Raw genomic sequence first — 14106 nt, 5'->3', positions numbered from 1 at the left:
GTCCCCTCCTAGGCATGCGCCCTTCAACAGGGCACGCAGCGCTGATGAGCCCGGACCTTCTAGGTTGGGCGTGCCTGCCTCCCAGTGAGGGGACATCAGTCCTCTGGAAGACTTCCTAGAGCCATCCACACCGGAGGCCTTGGAGGCAGTGAGGGCTCTGAGTCCTCATCCACCCCTCTGACTGCGGCACCCTCTTGGCGGCATGGGGACGGTTGGCACCAATCACTTTCTAGGGCGACTGAAAACATTATGCATGAGGGCAGACACACCGCATGCAGCATCGGCCATCGAGGCACCGACACCCCTGGTACTGTCCAAAGACATTGTTATACCCAAAAATGAACTCTGTGTCTGTAAAAGACTAAATAAGACTTTCTATGTATAGAATATGTGATGTAATATAATACGTAATAGAATAATCCTTTGTTAGAACTCAATCATAGTCACTTGGCCACTTGTGTTTTTTGTGCGGGAAACAACAAATGACCATAGGGGCAAAAGACATTCTTGCACTAGAGCATAAGTATAGTATTTAAAGATCTGCCACCTTTCAAATCACATATTTTAATTTCTTTCCCTCTCAAGGGAATATCTTTACAGTATCTACTAATTCAACAAAATAGTTGCATAAGGTATAGTGTTGACATGACACATCCCAGTGGATGTGGCTAATGTATACAGCAGAGATTAGCAGTTGAGCTTTGCTAATGTTGTAAAATAGACAAAAGATGTCAATAATTGTAATTTAATTTGAATCAACTAGGTATTAAAAGTAGCTTCCAGAAGCCCCAATCTTTATACCAACAGCTGTATAGACACAAGAAGAAATTGTTTCAGCTTTGAAATTATTTCAGCTTTGAAGAGTTCACAACCTAAGGGGTAGTCAATATGCTACAAGCACTAAGGCAGTATAGCTGCACCGCTATAGTGCATTTGGTTCTAGAATGATATGAGAGAGAGTGTCAATATAACTGAAGTCACTCTTGGGAGTGGATTATTCACAACCCTGGATGATGTAATGTATACTGAACTAAATGATAATGTGGGCAAGGCTTTGGATTCTGCATATGGGAGGAGAAAATTATCTGATATGTATAAAATTTCAGAGAATTTGGGGTGAAGAGAAAAGAGAAGTTGTAATGCTATAACCAATACAGATTACCTCTAGAACAGTTCTGTCTGGGACTCCTTTCTGTTTTTACTGAAAAATGTTAAGAAGCTAAAGAGCTGGGTTGGGTAGGAAATTTGTTCATTTGGTAAAATAAAACTTAGCATTGAAAAATCTTGGCCTTTATAACTCGATTTTGGGAGTGTCTGCATTTGGGATAGCCAACATGATACACCAGTGGTATGATGTATCCTTTTTTTCTGTCGGGGCCACTGATCCACCTCAACAGAAAAATTGTTACAGGATTCCCTGAACTTTTGTTTGTTCAATTAAACACTTTCATACTGGTACTATAGACCACAATAAAGTTCCCATCCCCCCCCTCCCCTCCTCCTCACCCCCGGTCCTGTGTTTTCCAAAGTTACTTAATACACGAGTGATTGCTTTATGTTAGAAAAAACTGCAGTTCAGAATTGTGCTTTGGTAACAACCCTCTTCATCCATTGAAGAGACCTGTGTGTTCATAATGTATGAACAGCCTTGAGCCTCTGTCGTCATTGGGGAATCAGAATTTCATAAATGTGTATATATATATTTTTTTTACTTTTGACACTTGGGATTATTGTAACTGAAAGAAATTAAATAACTCTTTATTTCTAGGTTATACTCAAAATGCACTCCTATATTAATTCATTGTTTTCACCGTATAGTCAGTCTCCTCTGTTTGTGGGTCTCTGTCAATCGATGGTCAGGGCTGTGTGTGTGTGTGTGTGTGTGTGTGTGTGTGTGTGTGTGTGTGTTACACTCGAGTCTTCAACTGCTGGGACACAAGGTCCCGTCGCAGTGGGCAGCCTAGGGAAGGCTGAGAGATGCCCCTACAGATCTGTCGTCTGGAAGCAAATGCCCAGCTCCGAGGAGTTTAACATCCGTGTCTTTAACCACTAGGATTGGGATCCCTTTGCAGCGGGCAGCCAACAGGCTGACAGACGCCCCAGAGTTTACAGGGAGAACTTATCTCAGATTTTGACTGCTAGGATACAGGATCCCTTCGCAGCGGGCAGCCTAGGGAAGGCTGAGAGATGCCCCTACAGATCTGTCCTCTGGAAGCAAATGCCCAGCTCTGCCTGTATCTGTCCCTTATGACCGGCTGGGGTTCTTTTAAATTGTGCTTGGTTCTGTTACAGCAACTGAAGGAGTCAGGTTAAAGCTTAAACAGTTACAGGTTTATTAAAGAAGCTTATAAATCATATGGTTGCAATGGCTATTGCTCTATTTCTTAACTGCTAGCAAATAGATCTTAAAAATGGTTACAAATAAAATAAAGATAGAAAATATAAATAATGGTACCAAGTGACAGCTTAATTTTTAAAGAGCTCTAAATCTATATGTACACTTAAGACAAAGGACACATCCAGGTACAATTTTTACCCCCTTCTGTGCCTCTCCACTCCAGCGTATCAGGCCAGGGCCGGTCCCTCAATTCCTAGGAAAGATGAATACGAGGTGGGCGTCCCCGTGGAACCTCGGGAGGCCAATCACCTAACCCGACCAGCAGATAGATGGTAGATTGACACTCAGGGTAAGTGTGCTGGACCCATCTTTATACCCATAGGGGCCTGTATCCTCTTTCTTATCTAAGATGCCAAATTGTGTTGGTCCGTCTTTGTGATGCCAGTTCTTACAAGCAAGTTTCAACTTAATTTTCACTTGTAAGAGAGAGAACTAAATTGTGAGTACTGGACATTCTTTACTGGGTGAGAGATTCCTCTCCCCCCCCCCCCCCCCCCCCCCCGGCGGACGAATGCGTTCGTATCAATATAGGTGCCAGCCAAGGCAGTTCTCGCAGCCTCAAGGTCAGCGATTAGTTCGATCACCCTCTTATCTCTGCTTACAGTTGTCCAGGGTCACTGGGTGAGCTGGCATATCTGGGCCTCCTGTCAAGGCTTTCAAAGACTATGCTGATTTTACTGCTCTTTGTGCCCTGTATGCTTCCAGGCAAGCAAAGATGGATGTTGCAGGGGGGGGTTCCTGTCTGGCTACAGTCTCTTGCGCAGCAACAGAGGAAATATTCCTTTTCCTTTTAAAAAAAATTTTATAACCCCCCAATACGGTAAAACAGTTTCTTCTTCGAGCGGTTGCTCATGTCCATTCGAATTAGGTGTGCGCACTGCGTGCACTGCGTCTTCCGGAGCGTTTTCCCTAGCGGTACCCGTAGCGCTGGCAGGGCTCCCCCTGGAGTGGCGCTGCCATGGCAGGGCCATAAGTACCCCTGCTGGTGCTGCCCCACCTCAGTTCCTTCTTACCGCCCGTGACGGTCGTTGGAGCATCTCTCTCTCTCTCAGATCAGTTAATGGTTCCCGTTTCTCTTAGCATTGTAGATAGTTCTGAATAGTTCACTTAGTTAGATAGTTAGTGTCTTTTTGTTTTCCTTGTCCCCCTTCCGGGGTGAGGAATGCCAGGGCCGCAAGGCTTTAAGGCGTGCGCTGTCTGCACAAAGTTCATGCCCAAAGGAGACCCACACGACAGTTGTCTGAAGTGTGCGGGTGAGGGCCATCTTACGGATGCCTGTAAGATCTGCAAATCTTTTAAGCCGCACACTAAGAGGGAGAGAGACTCTCGTCTAAAACTTCTCCTCATGGAGGCGGCTTTACAGCCAGCATCGGCTGGGCAGTCTGCGGTGTGCAGTGCACCAGCGTCCACGCAGGATGCTCCATCCCAAGGCCGGGCCTCGGTGTCGAGGGCCCGGCACCGGTCTCCCTCTCCGGCACCGAAGAGGTCAAGAATGTCTCGTGGTAGGTCTCCGAGCCAAGTATCCAAGTCGGGCCTACGTCACGGTGCTGAGTCACCGGTGCACAAGTCCTCATCCTGCACGGTGCAGCGTAAGCGAGCGGGACGTCCGTTACCCTTGCACCGCCCTTCCACGCCGGACACCTTTGAGGTGGCACAAGACCTCATTAATCTCACTACTTCCCCTCCGTCGTTGGTTGAGGCGGAAGGGTCGAGGTCGCCTATGCCGGAGCCGTGCTGGCTCTGGCTTCGCCTCCGCACGAGCATGACCGGACGGCTCCAGCCACTTACGCAGCGGGACTGTCCCCTGTGGGACCAGTACCGCTTGCCTCCTCATCAGTGCCAGTCTCAACGCAGGCCGCCAGGCTTCACCTGGCGCCCGACTGTGCCTCACCATCGTAGGTGCTGGGACCTCTCCCAGACCCCATTTTGGCTGCACTGGTGCTGTACCACTCTAGCCATGTGGCAACGTCTACGGCAATGTCAGCCTCGACGCCGGTGCTGAGCAGCTTTCCAGGGATGCCGTTCCAGTCGTCGGCACTGAGCCCTTCAGCATCAGCTTCTTCAGCACCGATGCACTCATTGGCACCGTTGCAGGCACCGGCATTGACCATGTGGACCTTGCCAGTACCACCATCGACAGTGATGTCTGCTTCTTCAGGGTTCGTCTTGCAACCCGTACCGGCTTCAGCACCGCAACCTTGCTCCCTGTCGGCACCGCAACCATCTTCAGGACCAGGACCAGTCCTCCCAGTGCCGCAACTGGCTCCACCCCGGGCACCGGGGCTTGTCCCTCCGGCACCTTCTCCACCCCCGGCATCGGTATCAGGGATCCCGGTACCGCAACAGGCACCGTTAACGGCACCAGGACCAGTCTTCCCAGTGCCGTCACGCCCTCATCAGGCGCACGTGGGCAAACCCGAGTCCATGGCCAGGTTTGCTTCTCCTTCGGTGACAGGACATTCATCATCTGTGCCTCCCTGGCTGGAGTCTGACTACTTGTCGGAATCTGATGTGGCGTCGTTCAGATCGGAGTCCTCGGGAGCTTCCTCAGCTCACAGATCCCGTTCCTGGCACCAACATGATCGTTCACGGGTGCAGCAGACTTGGCCACCTCAACCGCAGTGGCCTTTTTGGACATCGTGGGCTTACCACCAGTGGCAGGGGCCTGTGCCCTCCTCTGTGGTGTCAGGAGCCTTGGGCCACAGAATGCAACCATTGGCATCGCTGTCACGACCCCCTTCTTTTCCCCCAGAGGTCGCTTGCCTCGAATGCCGCTGCTGAGCCACGGGCCTCGGTACCAGAGCCGCTTCCGCAAGCAGTACCGCCTGTCCAACCGGCGCCTCAACCGGTTCCTATGCCAGGTCCAGCACCGATCCAGGAGTCGTCGTCGTCATCCTCTCCTGATGAAGCCTTGGAGGATCCTGCACTGGCACTGCCTACTATGGATGCCCGAGCGCATCAGTAGCTGCTTAGGCGTCTTCCCTCCAATCTGGGTGTCCCTGTGGAGCCAGTAGTGGAGGACATGGATCCCATGATTGACATCCTCTCGGAGGATGCGCCCGTCCATTTGGCTTTGCCACTTAAGACCGTGGCCAAAATTACCAATGCCTTGTGGCAGACGCTGGCGACCCTGACCCCTACCTTAAAAGGAGTGAAGAGGCGCTATTACGTTCCCCAGTCGGGTCACGAACACCTGTACTTCCCAACCTGTCCCTGGGTCCTTGGTCATTCAGGCTGCGGCCCAAAGGGAGAAGCTTCCCCAGCAGGGGCTGTCCCCAAAAGCTAGGGAGCCCAAGCGTCTTGATCTGATGGGTCATAAGGTGTATGCTACTGGTGGGGTGCAACTCCACATTGCTAATCAGCAAGCGATGCTGAGTCATTATGCTTTTAATACCTGGCAGGCCATGGATAAGTTTAAGGACAAACTGCCTGCCGAGACCCATCAGGAGTTTGCTGCCTTGACCTCTGAGGGTAAAACCATCGCATGCACGGCCCTCCAGGCTTCCTTGGACGCTGTCGACTCTGCAGCCCACACCATGGCGTCAGGTGTGGTTATGCGCTGTGGTGCCTGGCTGCAGGTGTCTGGAATACTTCCTGATGTCCAGACTACTATTCAGGATCTGCCTTTTGACGGTAAGGCGTTATTCTCGGAGCATATGGACTCGAGGCTCCATACGCTCAAGAACACGAGGTCTACTCTCCAGTACTTGGGGATCCACACGCCGGCTCCTCGGCGTCGTCAGCTGCCCTACAGACAGCAGGGGAGACCGCAGTCCCAGGTCCCCTGTGGGGATTACTGGAGACACCGTCCTCGTGCTCCTAGTAGGGGTGTGGGGGCCTCAAGGGGTTGTCGACGTCGCCTGAGAGGGGACAACCCCCGTGGGGTTGGTCAAGGTCCCTCCCAGCAGCACAAGCACCAATTTTGACGGGCTGCTAGAGAGTCGCGCACCAGCCTCCCACCCTGGCCCCCCGTTTGGGGCCAGGTTATCCTGGTTTGCTCAGGCCTGGGCAGAAATCATGACCGGCGCCTGCGTCCTAAGGATAGTCAGGAGTGGCTATACCATCCCTTTTCTGGGTTCGCCCCCTTCCAACCCGCCCATCCCGTCCCTTTCCAGGGACACCTCTCACGAAGACACCCTCCGCCAGGAGGTGCTGGCGCTCCTCCAAAAGGGAGCTGTGGAGAGGGTCCCTTTACATCTGGAGGGCAAGGGGTTTTACTCCCGATATTTCATTGTCCCGAAACCGAAGGGCGGGGCTCGTCCCATCTTAGATCTCGGGGACCTCAACAAGGCGGTCGTAAAATCCAAGTTCAGAACGGTAACCCTGGCTTCTGTCATTCCGGTTCTACAGTTAGGAGACTGGTACGCAACTCTCAATCTCAAGGATGCTTACTTCCATGTGGCAATAAGACCCAGCCACAGGAGGTTTCTCCGTTTTATTGTTTCCCGATGCCACTTCCAATTTATAGTGCTCCCATTTGGCCTTTCAGCAGCACCAAGGGTCTTTACAAAATGCATGGCAGTTTGTAGTGGCGTTCCTCCTCAAAAAAAAGGTACACGTGTTCCTGTACCTGGACAACTGGCTAATTCACGGTCGTTCCTATGAACAAGTCGAGGCCCATGTGTCCCTTACAAGGGCCCTCTTTGTAAAACTGGGACTCATGCTAAACGAGGAAAAGTCATTGTTGACTCCTTCTCAGCACCTCGAATTCGTAGGCTCTCCTGGACGCTAGGGTGGCGAGGGCACTTCTCCCCAGAACCAGGTTCCTATCCATAGTGGAGCTGGTCTCCGAATTAACTTGGTTCCCTATCACGACTGCTTGGGTCTGCTTGAGACTGCTGGGTCACATGGCAGCATGTACGTATGTGGTAAGCCATGTTCGAATGAGGCTCAGTCCTCTGCAGACCTGGTTGGCAAGGGCATTCAATCAGTCCAGGGGTCTCTGGGACACAATTCTTTCAGTGCCTCCGGAGGTGATAGCCTCCTCATCGTGGTGGACTCAGGAGGTGGTGGTGTGCAGCGGGGTTCCCTTCACCGTACCTCCCCCCTCGCTTACACTGGTCACAGATGCCTCGGACCTGGGTTGGGGAGCACACCTGGGGTATCACAGGACCTAGGGTCTCTGGTCCCCTGCAGAGCGGGCTCTGCACATAAATGTCCGGGAGCTCAGGGCAGTCAGGAGAGTGTGCGAGACCTTCCTGTCAAAGCTCTCTCGCCATTTTATCCTGGTCCACATGGACAACATGGTGGCTGTTTTTTACCTCAACAGGCAGGGGGGAGCCTAGTTGCCTCCCCTCTGTCACGAGGTTCTGTGCCTCTGGGACCTGTGTGTAGAAAACGACGTAGTTTTGCAGGCAGAGTACCTGCCAGGGTGCAAAAATCTGCTGGCCAATACTCTGAGCAGGTCCTTCGGAGCCCACGAGTGGTCTCTCAAGGACTCGGCTTTTCATCAGATCTTCCACAGGTGGGACTGTCCCCTATTAGACCTGTTTGCCTCGGCATGCAATACCAAGTGTCAGAGTTACTGCTCCCTGTTGGGACGGGGGAACACTCCTGGGGGGATGCCATGACGGTGACGTGGCTGGCGGACATCCTCTATGCTTTCCCTCCGTTTCCCCTAATTCCCAGGGTTCTGACCAGGGTCAAGACCTTCAGGTCCACGGTCATCCTGATAGCCTCTTGGTGGCCCAGACAATTCTGGTTCCCTATATTGGTGGACATGCTCAGCGAGGAGCCTATAACGCTCCCGCCAGCTTGGGATCTCCTGGCCCAACCTTGGGACGGAGGGACCATGGTTCACCCGAATATCAGCTCTCTCCACCTGACGGCCTGGTTTATCCGTGGCTGATCCAACCAGAAAGGGAATGTTCCCAGGAGGTACAGATGGTGCTCCTAAGTAGTAGGAAACAGTCTACCAGCTGGTCATACGCGGCCAAGTGGCGGCGCTTCTCGTCTTGAGCGCCCAGAAGGGGAGTGCACCTGTTCCATCCATTCTGGACTACCTTTTTGAACTTAGGTCCAGTGGTCTCTACCGCCTCTGTCAAAGTCCATGTGGCATCTCTCTCTGCCTTCCATGTTGGTTCAGCAGGAGTTTCTCTGTTTTCCGACCCTGTGGTCAAAAGGTTCCTTAAGGGTTTAGATAAGTTGTATCCCTTGGTTAGACCCCCTTTCCCCGCTTGGGACCTCAACCTCATGTTGTCTAGGCTTGTGTTGCCCCCTTTTGAGCCACTGGCCACATGTTCTTTGAAGCACCTCTCTATGAAGGTTGCATTCATTGTGGCCATTACATCGGCTCGCAGGGTCTCCGAGTTGAGGGCATTAACTGTAAATGCGCCCTACCTAGTGTTTTCTGACAATAAATGTGAGGCTCTGCCCTCATCCGGTTTTTCTCTCCAAGGTGGTGTCACTGTTCCATTTGTCCCAAGAAATTTACCTCCCAGTTTTCTTTCCAAAGCCCCACACCTCCCCTAAGGAGCAAGTGCTCCATTCCCTGGATGCTAGACGTGCGCTAGCTTTCTATATTGATAGGACTAAACCCTTTCGCAAATCCACACAATTGTTTGTCGCTGACAGGATGAAAGGGCTCCCCATATTGACCCAGAGGTTGTCCAATTGGGTCGCAGGATGTATCAGGGAGTGTTATGCCTTGGCCGGGAAGATCCTGCCCCGGGTTACACCACATTCCACCAGGGCGCAGGCATCCTCTGTAGCTTTTGGGGCGCAGGTTCCAATCACTGAAATCTTCAGGGCATCCATGTTGTCATCGCTTCATACCTTTACGGTGCACTACGCGCTGGCACAGCAGGCCAGGGAGGACGCAGGAGTGGGCTCTGCAGTCCTCAGCTCTGTATTATAAATATGTATGGTTTATCAGTGTCACATTGCGCTTTATACAGTTTTTCTGTGTTCCTTTGGTTAAATAAATTTGTTTGGATTGTTTAACTTTCGTGGACTTCTCTTTGAGTGCTCCGACACCACCTCCTTGAAGTGGGGTTGGCTTGGAAGTCATGTAATTCGAATGGACATGAGCAACCACTGGAAGAAGAAAAGAATGGTTACTTACCTGTAACTGTTGTTCTTCGAGATGTTTTGCTCATGTCTATTCGACTCCCCTCCCCCCCACTTCTCCTTCGTCGGAGCGTCCAGCAAGAAGGAACTGAGGTGGGGCAGCGCCAGTAGGGGTACTTATGCCCCGCCATGGCGGCGCCACTCCAGGGGGCGCCCTGCCGGTGCTACGGGTACCGCTAGGGAAAACGCTCCAGAAGACACGGTGCACGCAGTGCGCACACCTAATTCGAATGGACATGAGCAACACATCTCAAACAACAGTTACAGGTAAGTAACCGTTCTTTTCATACCTGAAAACCAACTATTTATTTAAGATAGGGATTTAGCATATAGCCATTTAAACAATTAGCCAAATGGTCTAGACTGAATCCGAGGCAGCAAGGGTATTGAGGCAGGAGCTGGTGCCCGTGGGGGGCTGACTTTTTTTTAAGACCGCTCCTCTGCATGTGCTGGTTCCCTGGGAGCTGTCTGCTTCCCTCTTCCAAGGCTTCATGCAAAGACAGCAGCGAGCAGGGCAGGTGGGAGCTGGTACTCATGGGGAGCTCTCTCTTAAAAGCGGGCTTCCCATGAGCACCAGATCCTGCGGAGCTGCCTGTCCCTCCCCCACCACCTCTGTGCTGATGCCTCTGATAGAGAAGCAGGAGCACAAAGTGTGAAGAGGGCAGGCAGGAGCTGGTAAAGGCAGAAAGCCAGCTTTCAAGCCAGCTCTCCACATGTTTTGGCTCCACAGAACCACCTGTTCTCCCACAGAGGCAGCAGGGTAGGGGGCAGGTGGGAGCTGGTGCTCAGGGGGAGCTGGCTTCTAAGCCATGAACACTAATTCTGTCAAGCTGCCTGCCCGCCCCTATCCCCTACCCGCCCCCATCCCCTGCGCTACTGCCTCTGAGAGGCAGCAATGGGGGAGAGGGAGAGGCAGGATGCTGAAGCAGCCTCTGTCCATGTGTAGCTTGGGGCTCCCATAGACGGGCTGCTGCGGTCCCCTGCTGCGGCCTCCGTATCAGAGACCGCAGTACAAGCTGGTGGGTAGGAGTCAGTCTGTGCAGGGATCTGATTTTTAAATCAGAAGACTCACCAGGAGTGAGCTGAGCACATACTGGCTACCAGTCCCACCACCTGGGGATTATTTTAGTAACCGTGTAACCGCTAAAAATTGTGACTACACGATTACTAAAATACACTATATGTAACATCCCAACTTTAAACTCACTAAATAATTTCTAGTTCATTGTGGTTTTTCCCCAGAAATAGTAAAATGGATACTCTTGATTTTTGCATAATTGAATACAAGTGTCAGCCAGTAGGTTTGATAGCAATTACGGTGTATACACTGATAAGAAATGAGTAGTATTGAAATTTTTTAAAAAGCTGCTTTCTAATTTAAAATTCTCTTTTTTAGCTTTCTTTTCCCTTATGGCTTTTATGCCAAAATGAATATATATTTGACATTCTTATTAACCTTGAAATATGGAAATATATTGATATGTAAAATGTTTAAAAAATGTTGGAATGTGTCAAATTCTGGGATAACATTAATATATTATTAAAAGTAAAGCTTAACATTAGAGCTACTTCATTATTTCAGTGTTAAAATCGGCCAATAATAGAACCTTAATATTGAACAAACTGAAACAAACTCATTAAAACACATTGTGCGTCAGCATAATTTACTTTTCTTTTTTCTTCCCTTCTCACCCCTCTCTCCTTTAGGATTTTGGATTCACACTTCAAAACAACCAGTCTTGTATACAAAGCACCAACGTGAATATGGCTTGACAAATTCTTAGTCTATACAAATACTGCTAATGTATGTTCAGTGGACTCTGTTTAAGATCGGGCGTTCTGCTCTAGCACTGAAGAGCAGAGAACCCATAACAACTTGAAATCGGTGAAAATATTTCTCAGCAGCCATACTCTCTAAAGCAGCAATACAAAATGAGTGGGTATTCTGCACTTGCAAACGACCATACCCACATTATTGCTGAGGAGACTGATATTCAGGTAAAACCTGAACAACATCCAGATACTCTTCAGAAGGCCATTGAAATGAACAGTGGATCCAGTGGTAATGTCATCAGTGGAAATGATATGAATGAAAACTACTCTAATAGTCATGATTCTCATGGCAATGAATCTAGTGAAAATGGGAAAGAGATGGCAGTGCTGATGAAGTCTTTAGATTGTCATAAAAGGTAATAATATACTAACTTTTCACTGATGTTTCTCTTAATATTCTTAAAATCTAATCTACTTTCACTTTAACATGTGTGATGTAATCTGTGTTGGACTGTGTTCCTATGATTAGTGCTTTTTCCATTCCATGCCGATTTTATTATTTATTCATTCATTACTGGCTTACACCATAATAAGCAGGTAGTAAATTGCATCTACAAGAAGAGAATAATACTATGGTGAAATTCTTTGAGCTTTTAAAAGTACAGTGATATGAGAACATAGGAGAAAAATGTAGTAAAGCGCTGCAAAGAAGTTTGTCAACTTTTTTTCCTGCTAAGATGCAAATAGATCAGTGAACTAAGGCTTTTAACTGCTTGTTTTTGCAATCTTTGAATTACCATATCTTATTGACTAGAAAGAGCAGAGTCTGATTTAAATTAAAGATTAAAGTTTTTAAATTGTGACTTCAGAACAAATCTTCTGTTTAAAATCAGATTTAGAATACATCTTTCCCCATGAATAAATGTTGTTTTTTACCAAAATCGCTTGTGGTATTCTTTTTTTTAATCCCGAGACTCTTATTTTAGAAGACAGGGGAGCAAAACCATAGAGTAGTGGTATACGTCACACCTTTTTGTGGCTGTCCCTTAAGGACACAGCTGTTGAATACTTTACCATTATTAGTCTAATGTATAGTAAAATATACAGTATTGTGTGTGTCCACTAAATCAGTCTACCACAGAATAGCATCTTTTTAAGCATACTTAACATTTACACACAAACTGATTTGGCTGATGCTACTCACTTGGTTTTATCAACAGTTTAATTGGTTTAAACTGAGTCTGTAAGTGTAAAGTAGCAAATAGAAAATGAAGATGTTAAAACTAAACACAACTAATATTTGATTATTAACATCACCAAGGTTGTTCTTTTTTCAGCTCAAATGTATTTAGCCTGTTGATTGTAGACTCTGAACATAATACATCTACCAGTGGATGCAGGTAAATAAAAATATAATATTTGTGTATTATAAAATAAGTTTTAAAACAATGAAGGGGATTAAAGCTGTTTGAGGTAATTATTGAGAATAAAAATGAATTACCAAACTTTAAATAGCCAAATCTAATACAGGGTTTTTTGTCTCATGGTTCTCACCCAAAACCAGGTTGCAAGAATATGTTAAAGGTTATACAGGTGGCCCTGGCTGAGGGCTGGGTTCTCCACTTTGGGAGGTGGAAGACTTGGGATAGAGCATTGCAGAGCTAGCTCTACACTCACCTCACATCGGTGGCTTCTGTGGCTCTAGCCACACAAGGCTGGCTGGGTTCAGTTCCTTGCTTTGGGCATTTGTGATCTGGTGCATGTGCTCACCTTTGGACCAACCCACCCCTCTGTTATGGCTGGTTGGGTGAGTGATGGAAGAGTTTATCGTATTGATCTCATGCAGTGGGGCCACTGCAAAAATTCAACACATTTTAACTATTATTGTAGCTGGAGTTGCGTATCCTAAGTTGACTTTCTATCAGGGAGCTGGGGAAAGTTCCTGGCAGAAGTTCTACACAGAGAGAAAGATAAATAGAATTTAGGGATAATATTGTTTTCCTTATAAAAAAATGTATCTTGCTTGGAACAAAGATCCCTTGGTGAATCTTTGCCATTGTCATATGTCACCTGGGATAAAATAGCTACTTTAGTGCATTGGCTCCTGAAGGCACAGTGATGCTGTGGCCTCATAAGCCAGGTTGACAATTTGGCCTTGGCAGCCTCTTCTCCATCAGGTAGACCTGGCCAAACCTGAGAGAAGGTGTGACCTGGGGAGTTGCAATGCTTAGAGCTGGGAAATAGCTCAGCCAGTCCCCTGGGACCTGAGCAGTCCCAGAGGTACATAGGTGTGCTGATTTAGTACATATAACATTAATGTGAATAGATGTGATGTCATGGGTAAGAAATATTTAATAAACCAGGTATTTTTTTCATTAAAGCTATTTACTAGGTTGTGACAGGTCATCAAGTTTACAAATGGATTGTGAGCCTAAAAAGATGGAGAACCTCGATCTAACTAATATAGCAATTGTTATAAATCCTGATGCATCTTTGCAACTAAATGCTTCCAAAGTTGTACTAAATAGTTCTTCTTCAAGGAGTGTCCTCGTGAGTGCTCCACCTTTAGGTGCGCCAGCGCCGCTGCGCCCACCAGTTGGAGATAGTCATGCCCCTCCCACCCCAGCTGGACATGTGTGCGAAATTCAGGTATGAGGTGCCTAGAGTGTGTAATGCACATGTGTGACCAGCTTGTCCCTCAGTTCTTCTCTGAACGCCACCGGCTGCGGTCGCACTTCAGCTGTTGCCCTCACATACTCATCTCTCTATAATTTGCCTATTTTATTCATTCCATTTCAACTACTCTTCTTCTTACTGATGCTATTTAGCTGTTTTCTTTTAAAGGGGCCGGGGGGAACCTCCCGAGC

The 14106-nt window shown here is 48.4% G+C and overlaps 1 protein-coding gene and 1 long non-coding RNA gene across 16 annotated transcripts in view; one reads left to right on the top strand and one right to left on the bottom strand.

The window, feature by feature from the left end:
* Window positions 1–14106, top strand: part of PER2 (period circadian regulator 2) — a 182982-nt gene that overhangs the window by 78079 nt on the left and 90797 nt on the right. For 6 of the 12 annotated variants that reach the window (XM_075937506.1, XM_075937505.1, XM_075937504.1 and 3 more), the window contains 3 exons: window positions 2562–2687; window positions 11174–11655; window positions 12577–12639. In XM_075937506.1, the coding sequence (XP_075793621.1) occupies window positions 11399–11655; window positions 12577–12639 (320 nt within the window). In that variant the 5' untranslated portion in view covers window positions 2562–2687; window positions 11174–11398. The remainder of the gene's footprint in view (window positions 1–2561; window positions 2688–11173; window positions 11656–12576; window positions 12640–14106) is intronic. The other 6 variants (XM_075937510.1, XM_075937507.1, XM_075937509.1 and 3 more) reach the window with 2 other exon arrangements.
* LOC106732224 (uncharacterized) overlaps window positions 1–14106 on the bottom strand; it is a 113925-nt gene that overhangs the window by 13090 nt on the left and 86729 nt on the right. The gene's annotated exons all lie outside the window — the stretch shown is intronic.

Source organism: Pelodiscus sinensis, chromosome 10, assembly GCF_049634645.1.
Source record: "Pelodiscus sinensis isolate JC-2024 chromosome 10, ASM4963464v1, whole genome shotgun sequence".
In the NCBI taxonomy this organism is placed as follows: Eukaryota; Metazoa; Chordata; order Testudines; family Trionychidae; genus Pelodiscus; species Pelodiscus sinensis.
This window is presented reverse-complemented; position numbering and strand designations above follow the sequence as displayed.